The sequence below is a fragment of the Staurois parvus genome, unplaced genomic scaffold, assembly GCF_062004578.1.
Source record: "Staurois parvus isolate SC_StPar_1 unplaced genomic scaffold, SC_StPar_1.0 ptg000276l, whole genome shotgun sequence".
NCBI lineage: Eukaryota > Metazoa > Chordata > Amphibia > Anura > Ranidae > Staurois > Staurois parvus.
The window spans coordinates 488792-512770 of record NW_028318072.1 but is presented as its reverse complement, the minus strand read 5'-3'; the positions used below and the strand labels follow the sequence as shown (position 1 = coordinate 512770).

General features: G+C 39.0%; 1 protein-coding gene across 6 annotated transcripts in view; it reads left to right on the top strand.

Moving 5' to 3' along the window:
- The first annotated feature begins 972 nt into the window (after window positions 1-972).
- The window catches only part of PAX8 (paired box 8), a 48857-nt gene continuing 25850 nt past the window's right edge, over window positions 973-23979 (top strand). For all 6 annotated transcript variants that reach the window (XR_016313371.1, XR_016313370.1, XM_089681682.1 and 3 more), the window contains exons 1-4: window positions 973-1084; window positions 2377-2486; window positions 19332-19382; window positions 20383-20548. Coding sequence is in view for 4 of the 6 variants with exons in the window: in XM_089681682.1 (XP_089537808.1) it covers window positions 2462-2486; window positions 19332-19382; window positions 20383-20548 (242 nt within the window). In the remaining 2 variants the exon portion in view is untranslated. The remainder of the gene's footprint in view (window positions 1085-2376; window positions 2487-19331; window positions 19383-20382; window positions 20549-23979) is intronic.

Here is a 23979-nt window from a genome sequence, read left to right as displayed (position 1 = left end):
CGCTGTAGCTGTCATTTGGCTATAGTGTGGTCAAGAAGTGGTTGAGTAAACTGATTTTTTTAAATCAGTTGCAGTTTCTTAAATGGAGATCCTGCCAGTAACAGCACTTCCTGTTGCATACTGACAACGCTATGTCACTATGTCTCAATTAGAAGCAGCATTGTCAGAATGTTGTACAAGCTCTTTCAGCTGGCTATTGGGTTGCCTATCTGATAGACCTGAGTGAATATGATGAACCATAGTAGCTAAACTCAGTAAACATTCTCTGCCCCATTAGAAATTATTTTATATATATATGATATGTAATCATGTGAAAGGGATATAAAAAAATACAGAATTCTTCTTGCACATCATTAAATGACTGAGGTGTGCATAGATCCACCTTATTTACTAAGCCCATGCACATATACTTTGCAAAGTGAACTATCTATATTCCTTTAATAATGTACTCAATATTTCTATGATTATGGGCTTTTCCAGATGGTTGGTTATTCTTTTTTGAATACAAGAATCCTAAGATTGGAAAAAATATATGGCAGAAATATTACCATAAAAAGACAATGTATCTATCTATCTATCTATCTATCTATCTATCTATCTATCTATCTATCTATCATTCATCTATCTATCTATCTATCTATCTATCTATCTATCTATCTATCTATCTATCTATCTCCTGTCTATCTATATAATCAATCAATCTATCTATCTATCTATCTATCTATCTATCTATCTATCTATCTATCTATCTATCTATCTATCTATCTATCTATCTATATCTCTATCTTTTATCTGTTAATCCTATGTCATCTAGCATGGTGAAGTCCCTGAGAATCTTGTAGTGTAGGATGTAGAATCTTTTGAAATCAGCCATCCATGTGCAGATCCCTCCTTCCAGCCCCCCTGAAGCACCTGCAGCCAATCGGTGCTGTGTGTGTTGTACCAGGCAGCCCTGAGACCCCCTCCATGGGATAAATCCTCCCCCAGACCCTTTCCTTGGTGGACAAACTTCGTGTAAAGTGTGAAGGTGAGAGGTCCTCCAGAGACAAGACACAGCTGGGAGCATCCTCTGTCTTCATCATCTGTAGGTCCTGCCTCTATAGACTATATATGTGTCTGTCTATTTTTCTTTCTATCTGTCTAGCTATCTGCATTTATTTGTATTCCTTCTTTCTATTTATTGTTATGTAGTTTGATATTGTGCCAGTTTATATAAATGTTTTCCATGTTGCAGTTATCTATAGCTGTCATGCATTGAATTTAGAACGTACCTTTATGTGCTGCAAATGACCAGCCAGGTGGGTTTCTGTAGTTGGGAGGAGGAGGTTTTCTGTGTTCTGATCCCATAAGTGATTTTCAAGTGATATATGGAGTTGTCACCACTATCCGAATATTGTAACCACCTCTGCCTTTTAGTATCGGTGCCTCTTCCTGGGGTGTCTATGCCCTTTGCCATTTACTGAATGCCTGTTCACCCTGATCTCTCTATGTACCAGTGCCCCTGCACCATGGAGTACCTTGGCCGCTCAATATGCCTATTACCCCAGCCCTTTACTAAGTTCCTGTACCCTCTACCCTCCTTGGGGTTCCTAGATACCCCCTGTCTTTCTTGGGTTTCCTGTACTCTCTGTCTTTCATCGGTTTCCTATGTCCCCTGCATTTAATGGTGCTCCTGTACCCATGGCCTCAATGGAATTCCTTGCCTTACACTGAGTTTTTGTGCCCTCTGTCCTGTTTTCATTATGGGGTTTCTCTGTTCCCTGCCCTTTAGAGGGTTTTGTGCCCCTTGTCCTTTAGAGGGTTCCTCTGCCCTCTTCCCTTTTTGTTGTCCCTCTGTTCCCTACCCTTCATAGGTGCCACCTGCCCTCCATGGGGTTCCTATGCACTCTACCCTTCCTGGAGTCTCTGTGCCCCCTGCCCTCCATGGGCTTCCTCTCCCCCCTGCCCTCCATGGGGTTCCTCTTCCCCCAGCCCTCCATGGATTTCCTCCTCCCTCTGCCCTCCATAGATTTCCTCTCCCCCCTGCCCTCCATGGGGTTCCTCTTCCCCCAGCTCTCCATGGGGTTCCTCTCCCCCTTCCTTTCCATGCATTTCCTCTTCCCCCTGCCCTCAATGGAGTTCCTCATCCCCCCTGCCCTCCATGGGGTTCCTCTTCCCCCAGCCCTCTATGCCCTCCATGGGTTCCTCTTCCCCATGACCCCCAATGGGGTTTCTCTCCCCCCTGCCGTTCATGGAGTTCCTCTCCCCCTTGTTCTCCATGGGGTTCCACTACTTCATCCCTTCTATGTGATTTCTGTGTCCCCTACCCTCCATGTGATTCCTGTGCCCAGAGACCTTTCTGTCCTATACAATGAGTGAATGGTGTCTCCTCCACAGGTCGCCTGGCACAGTGGATCTCCTCCACTCTCCCTATTGGACTTATCTGAGGAGGACATCGTCCATAAGACAGCTCAGGACTATAATGCCTCATACCAGCCTCCGATCCGGTGAGTAGAGCCCTGTCTATGGTCCTGTACACACTCCTCACACATGGAGTTTGTAATATGTATATATTGTGGTGTATATAATGGTTTGCTATGTCAGAGGAAGCTCTCCAGCACAAATTAAGTGAACACTACCTAGGCTGGACCCACTAGAACAATACAGGAGCTGATGTACGAAAGAGCTGACAGTCTATTTGGTGTAGATGTCACATGGGTGGCTGGCAGGCTCTGCCCTGTGCTGGGGCACCCTATACCTATACCTTGTTTCACTGCTGGATCTGTATAAATATCCATTAATAATTATAGATTCAAGCTAAGGAGTTAGGGGTGACAGGGATCACCGACTGCTGGTCGGCTCTTGTGTGTTCAGATCGCAAAATGTGTGATTGTAGCGAACTCTGCATAGGAAATTTAGGGCATTTACCACTGTCTGTCTATCTATCTATCTATCTATCTATCTATCTATCTATCTATCTATTTCTATGAAGGTTTTCCATTTATGTATCTGTACATCTTTCTCTATAGTTAGCTATCTATATCTGTCTATTTATCTGTACAGCGATCTCTCTATGGGGAATGTATGGCAAATCTATCTATCTATCTATCTATCTATCTATCTATCTATCTATCTATCTATCTATCTATCTATCCAAGTAATCTCTCTATTGGAAATATATGGCAATTGTCACTATTTATGTCAACTGTCACTATCTATCTATCTATCTATCTATCTATCTATCTATCTATCTATCTATATCTATCCAGGTAATTTCTCTATAGAAAATATATGGCAACTGCCACTATTTAGTATGACTCACTCTATCTATCTATCTATCTATCTATCTATCTATCTATCTATCTATCTATCTATCTATCTTATCCTGGGAAACATTTCCTTTTTATATTGGTTTATTGTGATCTGTCTGATGAACGCAATATCTATGGATGTAATCTGGATGTCAGCTCTTCAAGTATAGGATACAGATATACATTCTATCCAATCGAATTTTACCGATTAGTTTTCACCGATGAATCTGTAGCTGTCTAGCGATGTTTGATAGATCCAGGCGGCGTGATGTCTTCAGCCATGTAAAGCAAGGAAAGGCATTTGATGGCTGGATTATAATGGATGAAATAATGATCTTAAAGTACAATCCAATTGCACATTAAAAGATTTGTGCCCAGATGAGACAGTAGGAGTGTCACCCCCTGTAGGTGAGGTCCTGCAGATATCAGTGTATTCCTGAATATGTAGAGGGGGCAGGAGAGTAGGGGGTGAGTGTACCCAAGGGCTGGCTGGTGTGTAGGTGAGGAGTGTATGGAGATCTGCCCAGTGCCTGTCTACACCCTCCATGTGTTCTATTATCACCATCCATTTCTGTTTATTCCTAACAACTGCATTGTCTTCATTTACTAATGTAAGCACCCATTGCCCTCCTCCCCTGTACTCATCATCTATAAATCTACAGTTATTTCCAGTGTCTCTATATCCCCCTGTACCAGGCTCAGCCATTGCCGATTAGTACACAATTATTATTGCACATAGTGATGCGCTCAATCTCTACCACTGTGCTGTAATAAACACAGACATAAAGACCAGATCGTACTGCTACCCGGCCAGACTGTCAGTGAATTGTATCCTATGCAAGGTATATCTGATTGACCATTCAATAATATCACCTACAATGGTAGAATAAATGTAAACTAATGTGACTAGGTGCACTCCTTTTATATATATATATATATATATATATATATATATATATATATATATATATATATATATATTCCTAAATTGTGTGTGTGTGTGTATATATATATATGTATATATATATATATATATATATATTCCTAAATTGTGTGTGTGTGTGTATATATATATATGTATATATATATATATATATATATATATTCCTAAATTGTGTGTGTGTGTGTATATATATATATGTATATATATATATATATTCCTAAATTGTGTGTGTGTGTGTATATATATATATGTATATATATATATATATATATATTCCTAAATTGTATATATATATATTTTTTCTTCGGAATCCCATGCAGGCGGGGTCCCGGGGACAGTGGTCGGTGATCTGCCCTCATTGCTCCATTAGAACACAAGTTAATTAGCAGATAATTTGCCCGGGTGGCCGGGAGGGGAGAAACCTTGTTGTGTCCCCTGACAATGACACTTTAACAGCCCTCCTGATGGATGCAGCTCAGGGGGAGATCAGGGAGGACCGCTTTGTTTTGATGTCATTTCAGCTCCGTGGATTTGTTTCTCCCTTTTAAAGAGGATATTTGTATTATTTTGTGTGTGTGTGTGTGTGTGTGTGTGTGGGGGGGGGGGGGGGGTCATAATTCACAGACCAGCCATGGCACAGCTATGCAGATCTCCCTGTGTATGCAAAGAGGCAGACATCCTTCCCGATTAATACAAAGTTTATCTGTAAATAATTACCAATACATATAAACAAAATTATATATAAACATTATTTGTATTTTATATTACCTGATTATATTATGATCTCCCCTTTCTCTAATTTTACTGAAATTGTAATTTATATATATATATATATATATATATATATATATATATATATATATATATATATCACAATTTCAGTAAAAATCATAGAAAGGGGATCTTAATGATCTTGATCTATCTATCTATCTATCTATCTATCTCTGGGGTTCTATCCCCATTAATCGGCAATGAACCTGTTTAGTAGCATCCCACGTCCATTTACGTATAATAGGTTTTATTGCTAAATGATACTAATTATGTCAGCTCTTCACAATCCTAAACGTATATGAAAAAAAAATCACAAAGAAAATACATAATACTATCAATGCAACAAAAATACTTCTGAATACTTGTACACCGCTACCACGCATGGCTTGCTATATATCTAAGAATGTATGCGTCTGTCTGTATCATTGTGTATGTCATAATACAATGTATTATGCCCATCATTATGTTTAATATTGTCTATCATTGTACACTGTGTTATTTACATATAGTCGTTATTATGCACTAAGATCGGTTACATTATTATACATTATCTAACATACATAAGATATACATTTGATATACACTTGATGTTCTCTAATACTACATTATTATATATATTATTTATAGGTACATTGTACATTATAGCACATTGCTGCACACATTACTCTACTAATTTATATATATATATATATATATATATATGTTACTGCACAATATTTTGTATGACATTACAATTTGGATGGAGAACTATTTATCAGGGTATGGATATAACTACGTTTTGTTCTTTTTTTCCCACCATGATTACATGATTAACAATAGATACTTTATAGTAGTTACTAAAGAGAACCTCGTGCAGACAGTGAAGGTGAGCGATCCTCTGCACGATGTACAAAACACATATGCGATTTCACACTGCCGGGGGAAGGATTTACAAATGCCCCAGTGAAGGATCATCCATTCTAGATAGTTTCCGTCAGAATTCCAAAATACAAAAAGGCAAAAGCATTTGCAGAACATCAGTATTGTAAAATGTTTTTTTTTTAATACTATCTATCTATCTATCTATCTATCTATCTATCTATCTATCAATATCTATCTATCTATCTATCTATCTATCTATCTATCTATCTCTATATCTATCTATCTATCTATCTATCTATCTATCTCTCTCTCTCTCTCTCTCTCTCTCTCTCTCTCTCTCTCTCTCTCTCTCTCTCTCTCTCTCTCTCTATCTATCTATCTATCTATCTATCTATCTATCTATCTATCTATATATATATCTACTAGGATTATAATAGTCATAGTAAAATACATTTAAAATCATGTTTTTTTATATTGTGCTGAACTATCCACTACCAATCGCTTTTGGTAGGACAAACCATTTAAACTGCACGTGTGCACATACACATCCTCTCCCATTCACCATTTTTCAACATATCCATCAAAGAAATGCCTGCAGCAGGACTGTGCACATGTGCATTATGGGGGAAGGTTAGATACAAGGGGTCATGATAATAGAAATGGTTCAAGTTTTGTGGTATGAAAGCAGATTGTGGCTTCATACATTTTAATAAATGCTTTTTATTATTTTTATTATTATTATTATTATTATTATTATTCATACTAATATTATTGTTATTCAAAACACTGAAAGAAAAATATAGATTCCATGATACAATAGTGTGTTTTTCTACTAGAACTCTGTGCCATAAATGACATTTTTCAGATTTATAGCAAATACACCAGATTCTGAGAACAGGAATGCAAAGGATCAGATATATATTGTTTTTTTTATTTTCAAAATAAAATGTCAACACTATTCAACTGAAATATGAGATGCCATTACATTTTCCTTTTAATCATTGTAATGACACATTTCCAAACCTAAATATTAAATACAATTGCAAGGCAGATACAATACATAAATGCTGCAATAAATACATATTTATTTAAAATATAAATGCAATAGTAAGGCAGATACAATATATAAATACAACAAATAAATATGTTTTTATTTAAAATACTATTTATTTATTAAGTAATTTATTTACTTAAAATACAATTGATAAATACAATACAGGAAACTGTGCCAAAAAAATTATAGAAAAATATCTATATTATTGTGACCTGAAACACAACTTTGCGATGAAGTGTGTTGCAGTAGCACGTTACCACAATGCATGTCAATGCAAGTTACATGCGCCAGCACATTGCAGTTGCATTAACTCTGAATGGCACCCCGATGCACTGAGGCAATACAGCTTCAACACACATGCATTGCAGTGCACCAAGATGCATGGTAACACACTACATACATTGTGGTGCACTGTAAAAAAAATGCTTCATGTCCATTTTTTGGTTTGTTATTATGCATTTGCAGTCCTGCCTTAACAAAACACACATCAAGAAATGAGAAAACGCATGTCAGCATGCATGCACAAGAGCAAAGAAAATGTGAATGGGCCCTAATTGTAAAATCCTTGTGGGTTTGTTCCTTTGGACATGTGCTTGGAAATATACTGTTCTGACTTTAGGGATTGTCTAAGTACAGCCAGTTGTTTGCACACATGTGCCTGAATTTCACACACAAACATTGCTTTCCCAGTTTAGCAAATCATTGCATTGTCTTAGAGGTCAAATGCATGGCAACCAAGCTTATGAGTACAGTAAACTGGGCCCTGTATGTTTAGATAATTCTTTAAAATTAGATTTTAACAAATTTTGCCGGTAATAGCCAATTATTATTATTATTATTATTGATAATCATCATAATCATAACAAAAATAATAATACTAAATCTAATAATAATAAATATAATAATAACAACACTAAAAATATGCTTTAAAACCATCATTCCCCCATTGATGGCAGATTGTGTGATAATGGCAACAAGCAGGATTACGCAGGCAATCTTGCAGGACACAGAATGATAATCCACCCTCACCAGTATCTACTGTATATACGCAATATAATTATAGTGATACATCCTATATATTCCTGCTGCTGGAGGCACATCCATTCAAGTGAGAAGTTGTGCTTCAGAAATCCTAATGGGTTTAGGAACTTTTGACAGTTTTTGTAATATGTTTTGGGGTTCTTAACCTACAATTACAGAAGCCGCCATACATTGTCTAATAAATCCCCATTCCCTTAGCCGGATTGTCAAAATCATCATCATAAGTCTTATTAGAAACCAATATGACTATAAAAGGTGTCAATCATTTTTCTTTATATATCAATAGCTAGGAAAACAACTGCTGAAAGAAAAATCATGAAGATTTTATCATATTTATAAAAAAAATGGCCAATCACAAGCTAGCTACAGCTAATGAGATTTTTGCTGTTGCTTTTGTGCAACCAAACATGGAATGAAGATACTATTATTTTATTTAATTCAGGTACTTATTGCACTGTCTATTTATGCAGTGCTTTACATATATATTCACATCAATTCCTAACCCTCAAGGAGTGTACAATGTAAGGTCCCTAACTTACATTCATATATACACATACTAGGGCCAATTTGGACAGGAGCCAATTAACCTACCAGTATGTCTTTGGAGTGTGGGAGGAAACCAGGGTACCTGGAGGAAGACCATGCAGGCGCAGGGAGAACATACAAACTCCAGGTGCCGTGCTGGGATTTGAACCAACAACCCGAGTACTGCCAGGTGGAAGCGCTAACCATCTATCCACTGTGCTGCCCACAATACAACTGTTAATGATGTTGCATGCATGTGATATGACACACCAAATTAATTTTTAAGCTGGACTTTGGGGAAAATTAAAAACTACCCCAAACACCTCCTTTTCCCCCTGCACTGTAAGAGTTCAAAGCTAAATTTTGTCTAGGATACTATTGAAAGCAGCTTTACTCACTTTATCCCCAAGAATTTGGGGTTTTCTATACTGTGTTTATAAGTAATGATATAAATTTAGATATTTGAATATGATTTTAAATAGATTTTTGTATTCTACAGAGTAGTATGATATCCCTAAAGAAAGAGACTATTTTTAACAAAGTTTGAAACGCGTCGGATACCATACGGCTGAATAAACCGTACAGTCAGAGCAATGTGATTGTGTGGTTTTGAATATGCCGACACTCTCTTCTTCCATCTGGGTTATGGACGAGGCCTTGGAATTCTCACTTACAATGCAGGACCGTCAGTCCTGCATTGTATTTGATGACATTGGAGTACTTGCAACCAATGGAGCACCAAAGAGAAGCAGTTTTGGGGGACCACTTACGCAGAGAGAAAGAAGACTGCTGGAGCGAGGGATAAGGTAAGTACAATTGCATCTAAAGGTAACCTAGACAAAAACATGCAGTTAACTCTTGCAGTGCAGGGGGAGTTTTGATTTTTTTTTTCCTGGAGTTCAGCTTTAATTTCAAATTCAATAAAGCAAAGTAATCCTGTATCAGTTTTAGAAATCATTCAGAGATTCAGTCCAATACCTTGAATATCTGGTTCACACACCCCAAAGGGGTATGGATACCCCCAGTTATGAACCTCAAGATTAAACAGAGTGCATAGTCCTTGTAATATTATTTTGAATAAACATGTAAAGATCTTGATGGTATTGTTTTCAAAACTGTATTTCTGCATGCAGTCTTGTAATTATATATGTATACAGGGGGCAGTCATATTTGTTCTTTATATATGCAGTCTCTATTTCCTGTTTTGTAGTGCTGAACAATGGTTGTGCTCCTCTCCTCTTCACAATGCAAGTCATGGGTTGAATTACTAAAGGCAAATAGACTGTTCACTTTGCAAGGAAAGTTGCACCTTGCAAGGGGATTTCCCCAAGAGCTTAGCGAGTGAAGTGAAGCTTGGCCGACTTCCATCATTCAATCATGTGCACACAAAAGTGCTTTCTTTGCACGTGATTGGATATTCTTTACAAAGTAAAATTTCACCACACTCACTAAGCTCTGGGGCAGTGATCTCCAAACTGCGGCCCTTTGCTTGAGTTTATCTGGCCCTTGGGGCACTATTTCATTAACTGATACCAACAATGGAGCATCATTCCCTCCAATGACACCAACAATGTGGCCCAATGACACATTTCATGGGGCACAATTCCTCTCAATGATACCAACGATGTGGCACAATTCCTCCCACTGACACCAAAGATGGGGCATTGCTTTTTCTCCACTGACATCAGGACCTTTTCTACTCTCAAAGGTCACAGTCCCCCCTAAAGTCTGAAGGAAAGTAAACTGGTCCTTTGTCTAGAAAGTCTGGAGACCCCTGCTCTGGGGAAAACTCCCTTGTAAAGTAAACGGCCTACTTGCCTTTAGTAAATCAACCCCAGTGAGCCAGGCAACCTTTTGGAGACACTGAACTCCCTGCGTGGCTGATATCTTATCGCAACAATTGTACCGAGATAAACATGGGGTCTGCCACTGGTCATAGCTTTCTGATGATGATAATGGTCAAGAGAAGAAGGAGGCAGTGAGAGAAAGGGTGTAGTTGCCATCATCCCTAATTGTATATATGTCAAACCAATTTGAACATCAAAAATGTGATTTTACAGTCAACTATACACATAAGTTAAAATATAACTTTTTTTATTTTTCATATTAAAAATAGTTAAGAAATTTTCTGAAAAAATTATATCAAATTATAGTTAGAGATATAACACATCATCATAAAAACAATATACTGTACAATAATGTGTTTTTTCAAAATCATATCAATCAATATCCATTATACACAGCGGTGTTCTCAATTTCTGTTTTTCAAAAGCACACAATCACATTGCTCAGACTGTAAGGTTTATGCAGCCATAGGGTATACAATGCGTTTCGAGCTTTGTTCTAAAAAGCCTCTTCCTCAGGGATATGATACCACTGTGTAGAAAACAGAAATAGAATTACCATCATATTCAAGAATCAAAATTTATATTATGCTACCACTGTGTAGAAAACAGAAATCGAACTACCATCATATTCAAGAATCAAAATGTATATAATTACTCATGAACACAGAATAGAAAAACCCAAAATCTTTCAAATAACTTACATAGAATACAGTATTAGGTTTTAGACAGACGCCACCCAAAAATTGTTTCCAGATGGCTTACCCCCACCATCAGGAAACCTCCAAAGTTGTGCAGAGATCGCCGGATCACCTTTCAAAAAAGCACTAAACAAAACATAGAAGTATATTCAAATAAACTGAAATAATCTGACCATTGAATACTTTTCAAAACAAATAGTAATATTGGAGTGTTGGTGTCTAAGATGTTCATTCTTACAAATATATGTATAAACTTTATATACTCCAGATAGTTTTGGAGCATAGATATAGCGAGTTAGCGCAGCCCAAACATTAGTCATTTTTTTTTTCATTCAACCAGTGGGCTGAACTAAAAAAAAAAGGACCCAATTCCCCTATCCACACATTTGGGTTGGATGGGGGATTCCTCCTTCCGAGCTGTTGTATTCTGACAGCGGAGAGCACAGATCAGCGCTGCAGGCTACAGTCTGCGGGGAAAATCAAACAGAGTGGTTGTACGGAAGTCAATTAGTAGATCGACTTTTGTACAGCCACAGTGCCCATACATGGATCAAAATTTGTCCGATCCCTGCTGAACCGGACAAATTTAGTTCCCATTATGGCTAGCTTAAAGTGGTTGTAAACATTTTTTTTTAAATTTTAATACCAAACAAGTTCATACTTACCTGCTCTGTGCAATGGAATTGCACAGAGTGGCTCTAAACCTCCTCTTCTCGGGTCCCCTGCCTGCTCTCCTGGGTCCTCCTCTCTGTTCAATACCCCCATAGGAAGCCACTTCTATGGGGGCACTTGTGTGAGCTTGCTCCAGAGCCCTGCTGTCTGTGTCTATTGTCACAGACAGTAGGACTCGGGCCCGCCATCCTGCCCTTGTCATTGGCTTTGATTGTCAGCAGCAAGAGGCAATGGCTCCTGGTGCCCAAGCAAAGCAATGAGATCTGGAATTAATGGGAGAGTAAGTATAAGGGGGTTGGGGGGGGGGATACTGATGCCTGAACATTTTTACCTTAATGTAAGGAATGCATTAAGGTAAAAAATGGTTAGGCTTTATAACCACTGTAAGCCAGAACGCTTTACAAGTGTATATTTACCAATACTAAAGTCATTGGAAAAATAGCAGCCTCCATACTTCCTCAATCAGCTTCTTTCAGGAGATAGAGTTATGCTGCTGAGCCACTAAGAGCTCCCTCTAGTGGCTAATCTACAAATTTCTATATTTAATACAATAACAAAATTTAGGCGAGCAACCTTGTAAAAAAAGTACACCTCCCTCCCCCAGCAACATCTCGAGTGTTATACTTACCTGTGCCGCTCCTTTGTGTGATCTTCGTGTGTATCCTGCTGGAATCTAGTTACCCCGAAAAGGGAAGTTAACTGAAATTGTTACTTTTCTATACATTTGGTAAATCAAGGGGTCACTTTAATCTAAACACTTCAATTTTTGCATGAAATATGAAGTTAGTGTCAGCACACTGTATTTTCTCATTCCACCTAAATATAATACTTACATTTCATCATTAAATGATAAAATAATAAAAATTAATCAATCTCAATTATTACAATTTCATAATTTAAATGTTAGTAAACCCAGGACCCTGCCTTCACTATATCTGGTCTCCCACAGTACACACAACATGGAAGTGCAATTATTTTAGTAAATATAAACTGCTAAATACCTTTTCTCATCAGCAGTTAGAGCAGTCTTGTGACTTCAGCAGAGCCCTGGTTAAAGCTTGTAGGAGGAGTTTTCTTTCTGCTCTAGAAGGATGTGAAACCCCTGACCTTTGTCTGGATAGTGCTGATTGGCCCTGTGCTGATCACATGCACTCTCCAAAAAATCCGAATCGAAATCTCACCAACGGGACACAGATATAAAACCTGACAGAAAGCTTAATGTGTTACTAAACCCAGGACCCTGCATTCACTCTATCTGGTCTCCCACAGTACACAGAACATGGAAATGCAATTATTTTAGTAAATATAAATGGCTAAATACCTTTTCTCATCAGCAGTTAGAGCAGTCTTGTGACTTATATCAGTGTCCAGCAGAGCACTGGTTAAAGCTTGTAGGAGTTTTAATTCTGCTCTAGGAGGATGCAGAACCCCTGACCCTCTGGACAGTACTGATTGGCCCTGTGCTGATCACATGCACTCTCCCAAGAAAAAAAATAACCTCTCTAGCAATACACACCAAACTGAGCAAATGCCTACGTTCAGTCTGTCTTATCAGGAGATAAGAGGTGGTTGCTTAAGCAAGGAGAGCAACAGAGCAATCAGGAACAAACTTCCTTGTTACACAATGCAGAGGATTAACCCCTTAGGTTCCACAGTGAGTATAACAAGCATGCTTTATAGGCATATATAGGCTGATTTTACTGTTGTGGGTTTAGTAACACTTTAAATAAACACAAGGCTGGGCTCCAGGAAAAGTAAAACTTCTGCCTTTCAGTGGTTTGGCACTGTAAAGGTTAAAGGCTTGTTTCTGTCTATTGGACAGAGTAAAGCAGTTTTACTCCCCTGATCCTCGGCTCCTGCAAGCTCCTCTGCACTGCAAGACCGGTCTCTGCAGACTCTTCTCCCCTGCACTCCAACAGGTATGCCTCTGACATCATGAAAACTGATGCAGAGCCCATTGCACATGAAGACGCAGCAGAACAGGTCAGTAAAATTACTTTTCTCATTCCCTTAAACAGGAATGAGCAATTACCACTTCCATTGGGGGTGTGATTTTCACTTTTGAGTTTAAAATTAAAAAAAAAAAAATATATATATATATATATATATATATATATGAAACCTTAGGGTGGAGCCAAGAAATCAGGGCTAGTCGGAAATAGCAGGCAATTTCATGGATGCCATCGTCAAGATGGCTCATTATAGTCCCAGCATGGCCAGCTATTCAGGGCCTCATCAGCATGCTGTGATTTGTAGTTTTTCAGCAGATAGGCACATATTGGTTGCAGTTTCAGCAATTCCAGTTGGGCAGTTATCAGCTGTGTCAGGGAATTGGTAGAAGGTTAGGGGGGAACATTCTAAAAACAAAGGATGCAAATGACCTGGAAAGATAATAATGATGAATCATCGACAGGCGACTGTTACAGAGCACTGCATGTCCATTGCAAGAGCCAAGTTGTCTACAGATACCAATCACATATAACTTTTCTGAAGCAGAACATCAAAAGAATTATTATTATTATTATACAGGATTTATATAGCTCCAACAGTTTGCTCAGCGCTTTACAATACAAAGGGATACAATACAGCAACAATACAATTCAATACAAGAGGGTTAGGAGGGTTCTGCTCCTTGGAGCTTACAATCTAAGAGAATGATTTTGATTGATTGCTGTGGGTGTTGAACTTTGCAGCTTGCTTATGTCGTTATGTTTTGTTTTTTTTTATAGTGTTACAGGTGATTTTGTATGTCACACTACTGCGAGTGCCATTATATGACTGCTTTTTTCCCTGTGTGGTTTTTTGACTTTGCACTACAACATCCATGATGCCTATTCCTTCTGTAAGATATATGTACAGAACAGGTTGTGAGCTTCATACCAGGATCCATCCTTTACAAACGATGTAGAATCAGAACTGTTTCAGAATGGGGGATTTGTTCTGCCTTCCCTTGATGAACATTGGGAGAGGTTGAGCTTGTTAGATGTCGTTTTTTTTTATGACTTTATTACCTATATCACCTGAGCATCAACTTTTCATTTTCATTCTTACAAATATATATGTATAAACTTTTTATACTCCAGATAGTTTTGGAGCATAGATATCGCGAGTTAGCGCAGCCCAAACAGTCATTTTTTTTCATTCAACCAGTGGGCTGAACTAAAAAAAAAAGACCTAACTCCCCTATCCATACATTTGGGTTGGATGGGGGAATCTCCCCCTGAGCTGTTGTATTCTGACAGCAGAGAGAACTGATCAGTGCTGCAGGCTACAGTCTGTGGTACTGATTGTTTGGGGAAAATCATACAGAGTGGTTGTACAGAAGTCAATTGGTAGATCGACTTTTGTACAGCCACAGTGCCCATACATGGATCAAAATTTGTCTAATCTCTGCTGAACCGAATTTCATTCCCTGTTTGGCCAGCTTAAAGTGGTTGTAAACATTTTTTTTTTATTTTAATAACAAACAAGTTCATACTTACTTGCTCTGTGCAATGGAATTGCACAGAGTGGCCCTAAACCTCCTCTTCTTGGGTCCCCTGCCTGCTCTCCTGGCTCCTCCTCTCTGTTCAGTGCCCCCATAGGAAGCCACTTCTATGGGGGCACTTATGTGAGCTTGCTCCAGAGCCCTGCTGTCTATTGACTCGGCCCTGCCACCCGACCTTATTACCTATATCACCTGAACATCAACTTTTCATTTGGCTTTGGTGTCCTGATGTTACCTGTTGTGATCATTCTTGAAACACATCCAGGTGATTTACCTGTTCACTTGCATCAGCCTTCGTTTTGTGACACCAGTGTACATGGTGGGCATGCATCCTAAAGGATTCAGTGAATAGAAAAGCAATAGAAGTCCATGGTGTTTACAACATATCTGATCACCATTTCACATAATGAGTCCTACCTAGCACTGGCAGTGAATTAGGATGTCTGTATTCTCAGTGATTTTAGCATTAGACCTGCATGATGTCATTGCAGAGAATCCCAGTTTTGGCTGAAGACTGTTTATGCAGGGGTTAATTAGTGTTGGGTTTAATTTAGTGGTTGGGTTGCTAGACTTAGGGATTCAGTATTTTAGGGGTCTCGTATTAGGCTTGGTTCACACTACTGTGATCTGAAAGTTGTGTGACTTTTGGTGCGACTTTGCCAGGCAAGTTCCTGGTGATTTGCTGATGGCTTGATGTGACTTGAGTACTACTTTGATGCGACTTTGAAGCTACTTTCATGCCATGGGACTTTGCCTGTGGCCAATGAGAATGTAATGTCAGATCCAAATCACATCAATATAGATGAGGTTTCAACTTGGAGACAAGTCTATGGGCACAAGTCGGATAGAAGTTGCCTTGAAGCAGTACAGGAACCTTTTCTAAAGTTGAAACGACTGCAGTAGTGTAATTAAGACAGCTCTCATTGACTAACATGGGATTTTACATGTCATGCAAATTGGGGGTCTCATAAGTCAGATCCCAAGTCACAGCAGTGTGAACCGAGCCTTAGGGTTAGAGTGGGTGGGTTGATTGTAAAGATGTAGATTAAGATTTAGGTGCTTAGTGTTTGGCTAGTTAAATGTCATGGGCTCATTTCAGGGGATGGTTAAATGCGTTCATACAGGGCAGTGGTGGGCAACCTTTTTTTTCAACTGAGCCAAATCTCGCCAAAACCACGATTGAAATTTATTTTGAGAGCCACATTTTTAAAACTGAAAATACATCCCCCATATAGTAATTCATCCCCCATAGTAATTCATCCCCCATAGTAATTCATCCCCATATAGTAATTCATCCCCCATAATAATTCATCCCCCATATAGTAATACATCCCCCATATAGTAATTCATCCCCCATAGTAATTCATCCCCCATATAGTAATTCATCCCCCATAGTAATTAATCCCCCATATAGTAATTCATCCCCCATAGTAATTCATCCCCCATATAGTAATTCATCCCCCCTATAGTAATTCATCCCCCCTATAGTAATTCATCCCCCCTATAGTAATTCATTCCCCATATTGTGTCAATTCACTTACCTTTGCTCCGCGCGTTCCTCTCGCCGTGTTCCCGTGCCGTTCCGGTCTTCAGGACGGACTGTGAGAGGAGAGGAGTTTGTCACGCTGCCCCGCCTACATCCTGGCTGCCCCGCCTACATCCTGACAGCCAATGTTTGCCATGCTCCGTGGGCCGGATTAAAAGGTCCGCCGGGCCGTAGTTTGCCCATTGCTGGGCTAGCTGCAGAGTCCTGACTTTTGGGGTGGCCGCCCGAGAAGAGGGAGGGGAGTGGGCGCCCGGCACACAGAAGAGCCGCATTAAAGTTTGTAAAGAGCCGCATGTGGCTCGCGAGCCGCGGCTTGCCGACCACTGATATAGGGGAAGGTGAGTATTATGGGGTGCTATAATATAAAAGTTACTTTATTCACTACTGTTAGAGAATCTGTAGATTTGAGGACTTATTTCAGTGCCAGAAGCCCAGAGCCAGACTCCTGGAACCAAGAACAAAAGTATGCTAAATGAAAAACTGTATCTGGTGAGTGCATCCAATGTCTATGGGCTCAGGTAGCCAAGGCTGACCATACATTATACAATTTTCTTGCACAATTTTCCTTTAGATTTACAAAAACCATATCATATGAGGTCAAACCTAAACATTTTCAATTTGTATGCAGTCAAACAGGCCCTTTCACTACATAGTTGAAGGTAAATCTAAAGGAAATTGAATAAGAAAATTGTATAATGTATGGCCAGCCTAACACTGCACTCATATTGTTGATTCAAAACAAACAAAAAAACAAAACAAAGCTAAACAAAAATCAGTGATGTAGTCCTCTCAGAGGGGGAAAAGTGAGCTGACCTTCAGGGCCATACGTTAGACTTTTTCCTCATGGTCTTATACAATGGAAGCTTGCCATGATCCACTTACTAATGAAATGTTTGAACCAGTCTATTTTATGTACCATTCACACCATTAGTTTGTGTATAACATCTGGAGCTGTATCATGAAAATCCTAAGCAAGGCTTTAACTATTATCTGTGCAAATAATAAGACATCCCCGTCGCACATCTCCAACTGGCAAGATTTGTGGGGCTGCGTTTTATTGTTATTAGTTTTCACTGTCATCATTTTTATATCTTTGTAATTGTGAACATTTGCAGGTAGGACCCTCCCAACATTTATTTGGCTATTACAATATGTTAAGTCTTACATATGAATTTTGTGACAGAATTGTATAAAAAGAAGAAAATTGTGATATTAATAGTTTCTACTGATAAAATGATCTTCCAGTAATAGTACCAAGAGCTCTGACTCCATGGAGCCTGCATGCAGATGACAAGCTGCTCTCTGCAATGGCGATTGGAAGAAAAGGCACCAAAACCAACCACTATCCATTCTGATTGCCCACCAATAACAATATGAATTTAAAAAGTAAAGCAATTCATGGAGTAAAGTACACTGCTATATAATGTTGTGATCTTATCTTACAATGGCAAGAAAGGATTGGCCCCATTGTACAGACACTTTTGTTTGGGTGTCAGAAGAGGATGTTACATTGGGGCAGATAATACCATTATGTCTTCACTAACTGTTACCTTTAAAAGACCTTTCCTGTACTTTTTATGTACTTCAGGAAGACATTGACTGTTCTGCATGGGGTAGTAATGTGGTGGATGAACTGGTATTAAGAGTGTCAAAATTCAAAATAATTCTGTTACAGTTGACAAAGTAATAGTAATGTTATACTATGGCATATTTTACCTCTAAGTTCTTTATATATATGAAAGGAAGGACTTAGGAGTCAGATATGTGATAGTGGGTACAAAAGTAAACCCTAAGGCCATGAATACACAGGCCATGGAAGCAGGTACACATCCAACACCTTTACTACGTTTCTCTACACTCCAGCACCCCACTGGAGGGGACATCCACAGCAGACTATTGACTGCATAGTGGAAGTTTAGGAAAATGTTTTTTCTATTTTTGTGTAGCTCTGTCAATTAAAAGTCATAGATGTCGGGTTTTTACTGCTGTTTTGTGTCCCCATTGGATGGCATTCACCTCCATTCCTGAGTCAGTAACAAGGATGTCACCAGGACAGGAAGAAAGGGCAAATCTCATCAGGACCATGGACAGTAACAGAAATTGGACATAGGATCTAGTCCTTTCTTACTCAAAGCATAAAAAAATATAGATTTTCAGTTTAATTTCACACAGTGCAATACAAAGCGTATGCTTTACTAAGCATGCATTCAAACTGAGCCAACAGACTGAATATTAATCTTTAAGAGCAGTGTTGATCAACTTCAAGTACTCCCAACAGGTCATGATTTCAAGTATCCTTTCATCATGTACTGATGACCAATTTAATGTTGTTGACTCAGCAATTGGCAGGCTGTTTCATCTGAAGAATATCCTGAAAATTCGACTCATTGGGGATAAGTAAGAATTGGAGTTAAGAAACACTGTTCTAGACTGAGCATGGGGGACTGTGGAGAGTGTAACAGGAAAATGGACTTCTTTTGGATATTTGTGTATACATAACCTAAGAATTGTATTGAGACATCAGAGTCTCCCAATACCCCACAGTAACTTTATTAAGTTGAGTTTTATTGTATCTAAACACTTCGTTTGTCCACAGAGCTCATCACAGAGGGAGGCCGCCCAGGACTTGCCAGCTCACTGCATATAGGTCAGCAGTTACATCTCTTAATGCTATGTCTGTGCTACAGGGTCACCCACCTATGGCACTGGTGGCACACATGTAGGTGGCACACATGTAGATGACTCTTTAGATGTTCTGTACAGTACCGTAGACATCAGCTTCCATCCATGCACACTGTAAAATTGTAGGGAGCCTTTTTTATCATCTATAATTTATGGAAAGGTGCTTATTGGCATATACTTAAAATGGAGTATAATTATACAGTTTGGACATTTGTATCTTTTGGGACTGGATAGATTTCAGGAGTGAGGAAGCCAATACTGTCATAAGGTTTCCTGAGCTTTCTCCGATTTCTTGTCAACAGAAGCTCATGTACCCCTTTAGGTGGAGCTATAATAATTCCCCCACCCAGTGACTGGACAGCCAAAAAGGAAACAGATACAAAGACATATCTATAAACTGCATATCTTGGATCCCATGCCAGCTGGTCATATGATTACATTTCTAGGAATTTAGTCACATGACCATTATTGAAATTAGGTTTTAAAGCTCAGATTGGCCAAAGATCATGTGACAAAATGTGTAGGCACTTAGTCACATGCTTGGGCGCTGTGGGTTCCAGGATCATCAATTTTTACCATGAAGGTCTTTCATGGCTTCTGTTACCCATTATGATGTTCAGGGATATCTTATTTTATTCAGGCTTCAATTGCCCATACCTTCTTATTTCCTTCCTTTCCCTACCTCTCCATATATATTTGTTTACTCATTTTATTGCGCAACATACACCAAATTACATGCTCTAGTTTTGCTGAGGGAGACTAATTAAAGCACACCTGTAGCTTGAAAGTATTCCACCATCCCTTTAATGTCTAGTACACACGTTATCATATAGTGTCTTAACAGTGCCTAGGCAGAATTTCTAATTATTACTGAATAGGAAACAGCATGTTATCCCTTACTATGTGCAAAGAATGATCTTAATATGTGCTTCAGACTAATATCACCAGTGGTTTTCTTCATCCAGGTCATGGTGGCCTAAATCAACTAGGAGGAGCATTTGTGAATGGGCGTCCCCTCCCAGAAGTGGTGAGGCAGCGCATTGTGGATTTGGCGCACCAAGGCGTGCGTCCATGTGACATCTCTCGGCAGCTGAGGGTCAGTCATGGATGTGTCAGTAAGATTCTTGGCAGGTAAGCAGCCAGGGAGTAAGTCATCTTATTGAAAGAAGAGTGTTCACCTAACCTCCCTTTGTACAGGAGAGTGTTCCCACTATGATACTTTAAACTTTTTATGTTGACATTGTCTATATTAGTTATATTCAGTACTGCTAGAAGAGTCCACACCACACTACCAATACAGAGATGCAACAGGAAGAAGGTCCAGCCACACACTGGAGGATTGATGAATATAGTGTACATTTATTGATCCATAGGACACACAAAACACCAGGACATGAATATAGGACCTGTTAACGCGTTTCACATGATCTCATGCTTAATCATGATGATTAAGCATGGGATTATGTCCAACGCATTAACAGGTCCTGTATTCATGTCATGGTGTTTTGTGTGTCCTATGGATCAATAAATGTACACTATATTCATCAATCCTCCACTGTGCGGCTGACCCTTCTTCCTGCTGCATCACGTGTGGTGGCGAGCCAGAGCCTGCACCTGTTGTGGATTGACCTGGATTGTTTGCCTGAGCGGTAGACCTCTGTTCTTTGGATTCAACCAATACAGAGATGATTTGAGTTTTGTTTTCTTTGTAATAGCTTAAAGCAGAACTCCACCCTAAAGGAGACATTCCACTTGTCTTCCTCCTCCCCTCCTCCACTGCCACATTTAGCACTTTTTGGAGGGGAGTAGGTACCTGGTTTTGACAAGTACCTACTCCCACCTCCTAACCCCCACAGCCTTCTGGGACACTTCAAAGGTCCCATAAGACTATGGCCCATTCACAAAGCGCAGCACGCTTTGCATATGCACAGTAGGTATCCAGCTGTGAAGGCTTCACTTCTGGTTTCTCTTACTGAAAATGCTGGCACCAGCACCCGAAGCTGATTGAAGAATCGGCTTGGGTGAGGACATCGCTGGACCCCAAGGACAGGTAAGTGTCTTTATATTAAAAGTCAGCAGCTACAGTAGTTGTAGCTGTTGACTTTTACATTTTTGGTTGGAGCCCTGAGCTCTGCTTTAAACAAAATTTTATAGACCACACACGGTCATATTTATTTAGAAGATTTGCATCTTCGTGTGTTCAGTCCCCATGCATGGCTCAGTAAGCACTGTGATGATGTGGGCATCACTTGTGATGACTGGAAGTGTATCAGACTCTGCAGAGGGTTACAATAATGAGAGAGAAAAAAATCGCCAACTATGGAAAGAAAAAGAATAGACCTCTCATTGGATGTGTGCTGCATCTACTCATTGATTAAACTAGAGGGGGGGGGGGGACTGTTTTAGTGCCTTGGCAAGGTAAAAAAACATTTGGCATAAATCCAGGAGATGGCATTCGTCCAACACATTAGCTTTTTGTAAGGTAAAAAAAATGATTGTTAGTAACGGTAAAATACATTTGAATATTAAATCATATTTAAATCCAAAACTTTTTATTACATTTTGGATAGAGTAGGAAAAGGTAAAAACTGCTGTCAGTTTTTTTCTTTTTTTTGCCATGTGTATCTCATTAGGGAGATTTCCCTTCACTTCCTGTCCTATAGACTCAATAAGTGAGAGGTTGTTTTTTCAATGTGAAGGAAATCCCCTCTTAGACATTTGTCACAGGAACAAATGTCCCTATTGGAAGATTTCCACTCTAAGAATTCAAAACTCTAGATTTACCTTCATTTTCATTCAAGGTGACGTTGGTGATGAGAACATTTAGAGAGAGAACATTTACTGAGAACCAGGGGCGGACTGACAACTCATGGGACCCCTGGGCAATAGGGGATCATGGGGCCCCTGTGTCCTCTCCCACATCCAAAAAAGCCTATGAAAAAGCCATTGAAAGGTACCAGGGGCATCTCATGGGGCCCCCTACTGAGCCCGGGCCCTCGGGCAGTGCCCGAGTACTTGAGTGGTCAGTCCGCCCCTGCTGAGAACAGAGACAGCAATAAAAACCTGACAGTAATCCTAAATTCCCTCCACTCAATCCAAATTTAAAAGAAAGGCTTGCATTTAGTTATACTTTAAATAATCTATAAAAAGATCAAAATCCTTTTATTTAAAAGTGCCCCCGACCCTTTTATAACAAAAACAAAAATAGTAGCTTCTACTATGAAGTTTTGCTCTTTGACAGAAAGGTCTTCCTACGGTTCAGCTACAAAACTTCAAGGTGACCCAAAAGGTCTATTTTCTACAGCGGGGATTAGGATTTAGCTAAAAACGTTACTGTCCATTATTTAGCAGCATGAGATTAATCCTATGTTGACAATTAGCTTACTGAGAAACATTGGGTGATATCTATAAAATATCATCTTTAGAGATCTTAGACTTGTACTTCAAGTAAATGTATTTTGTAAATGTAATTATTCATTGAATATTTTAATTCAGTGTATTAAATTAATGTAATCAGTTAAACATGTACATGTCACCACACGCAAATTGAATGTATTCATTTATTATTACATGTATTAAAATAATTTAATAATATAATTAAAGTGTTACTAAACCCACAACAGTAAAATCAGTCTGTATATGCAGGAAAAAATGCTTTTTATATTCACTGTGGAACCTAAAGGGTTAATCCTCCAGGGATATTTGATCCTTTCTTCTCTGATCCTCCCCTTCTTCAAGTGTCTCCTAAATATCTCCTGATAAAACAGAGGCTTGTGGGGGGGAAGGGCAAGATGCACATGCTCAGTTTGGTGTGTATTGCTAGAGAGTTTTCTTTTTCTTGGTATAGTGCATGTGATCAGCACAGGGCCAATCAGTACTCTCCAGACAGAGGTCAGGGGTCCTGCATCCTCCTACTGGAGAATGAAAACTCCTCCTACACGCTTTAACCAGTGCTCTGGTGAACACTGATAGAAGTCGCAAGACTGCTCTAACTGCTGATGAGAAAAGGTATTAAGCAGTTTATATTTACTAAAATCATTGCATTTCTATGTTGTGTGTACTGTGGGAGACCAGATAGAGTGAATGCAGGGTCCTGGGTTTAGTAACACTTTAATAATTGAGCGAGTACATTTTATTACAATGATATAATATGTAAGGCCTTATAAGGGGTTTCATTTTTCTAAATGTCTTAAATAAGAATTATTTGTGCTGCATCACAGTAAACCTTCATCTTCCAACTCCCACTGTCCTCTGCACACATGAATCTGATTGGTTGTATTGAGGCAGAAACAATTGAGTACTGTCCATGATACTTTTTTTTATTTGCACTAACATACAATTTTGAGGACGATTTTGTCTTTAAAATTGTATGTTAGTGCAAATAAAAAAAGTATCACGGACAGTACTCAATTGTTTCTGTCGCAAATGCACTAATACGGCTCCAATCACCTCAAGCAAAATGTTATATTGAGGCAATGTTATTCTTATATGAGGCACATTAATAAATAAGGAATGATTTGCTGCCTAAGAAATCAGACAATTGTACATCGCTAATTATACTG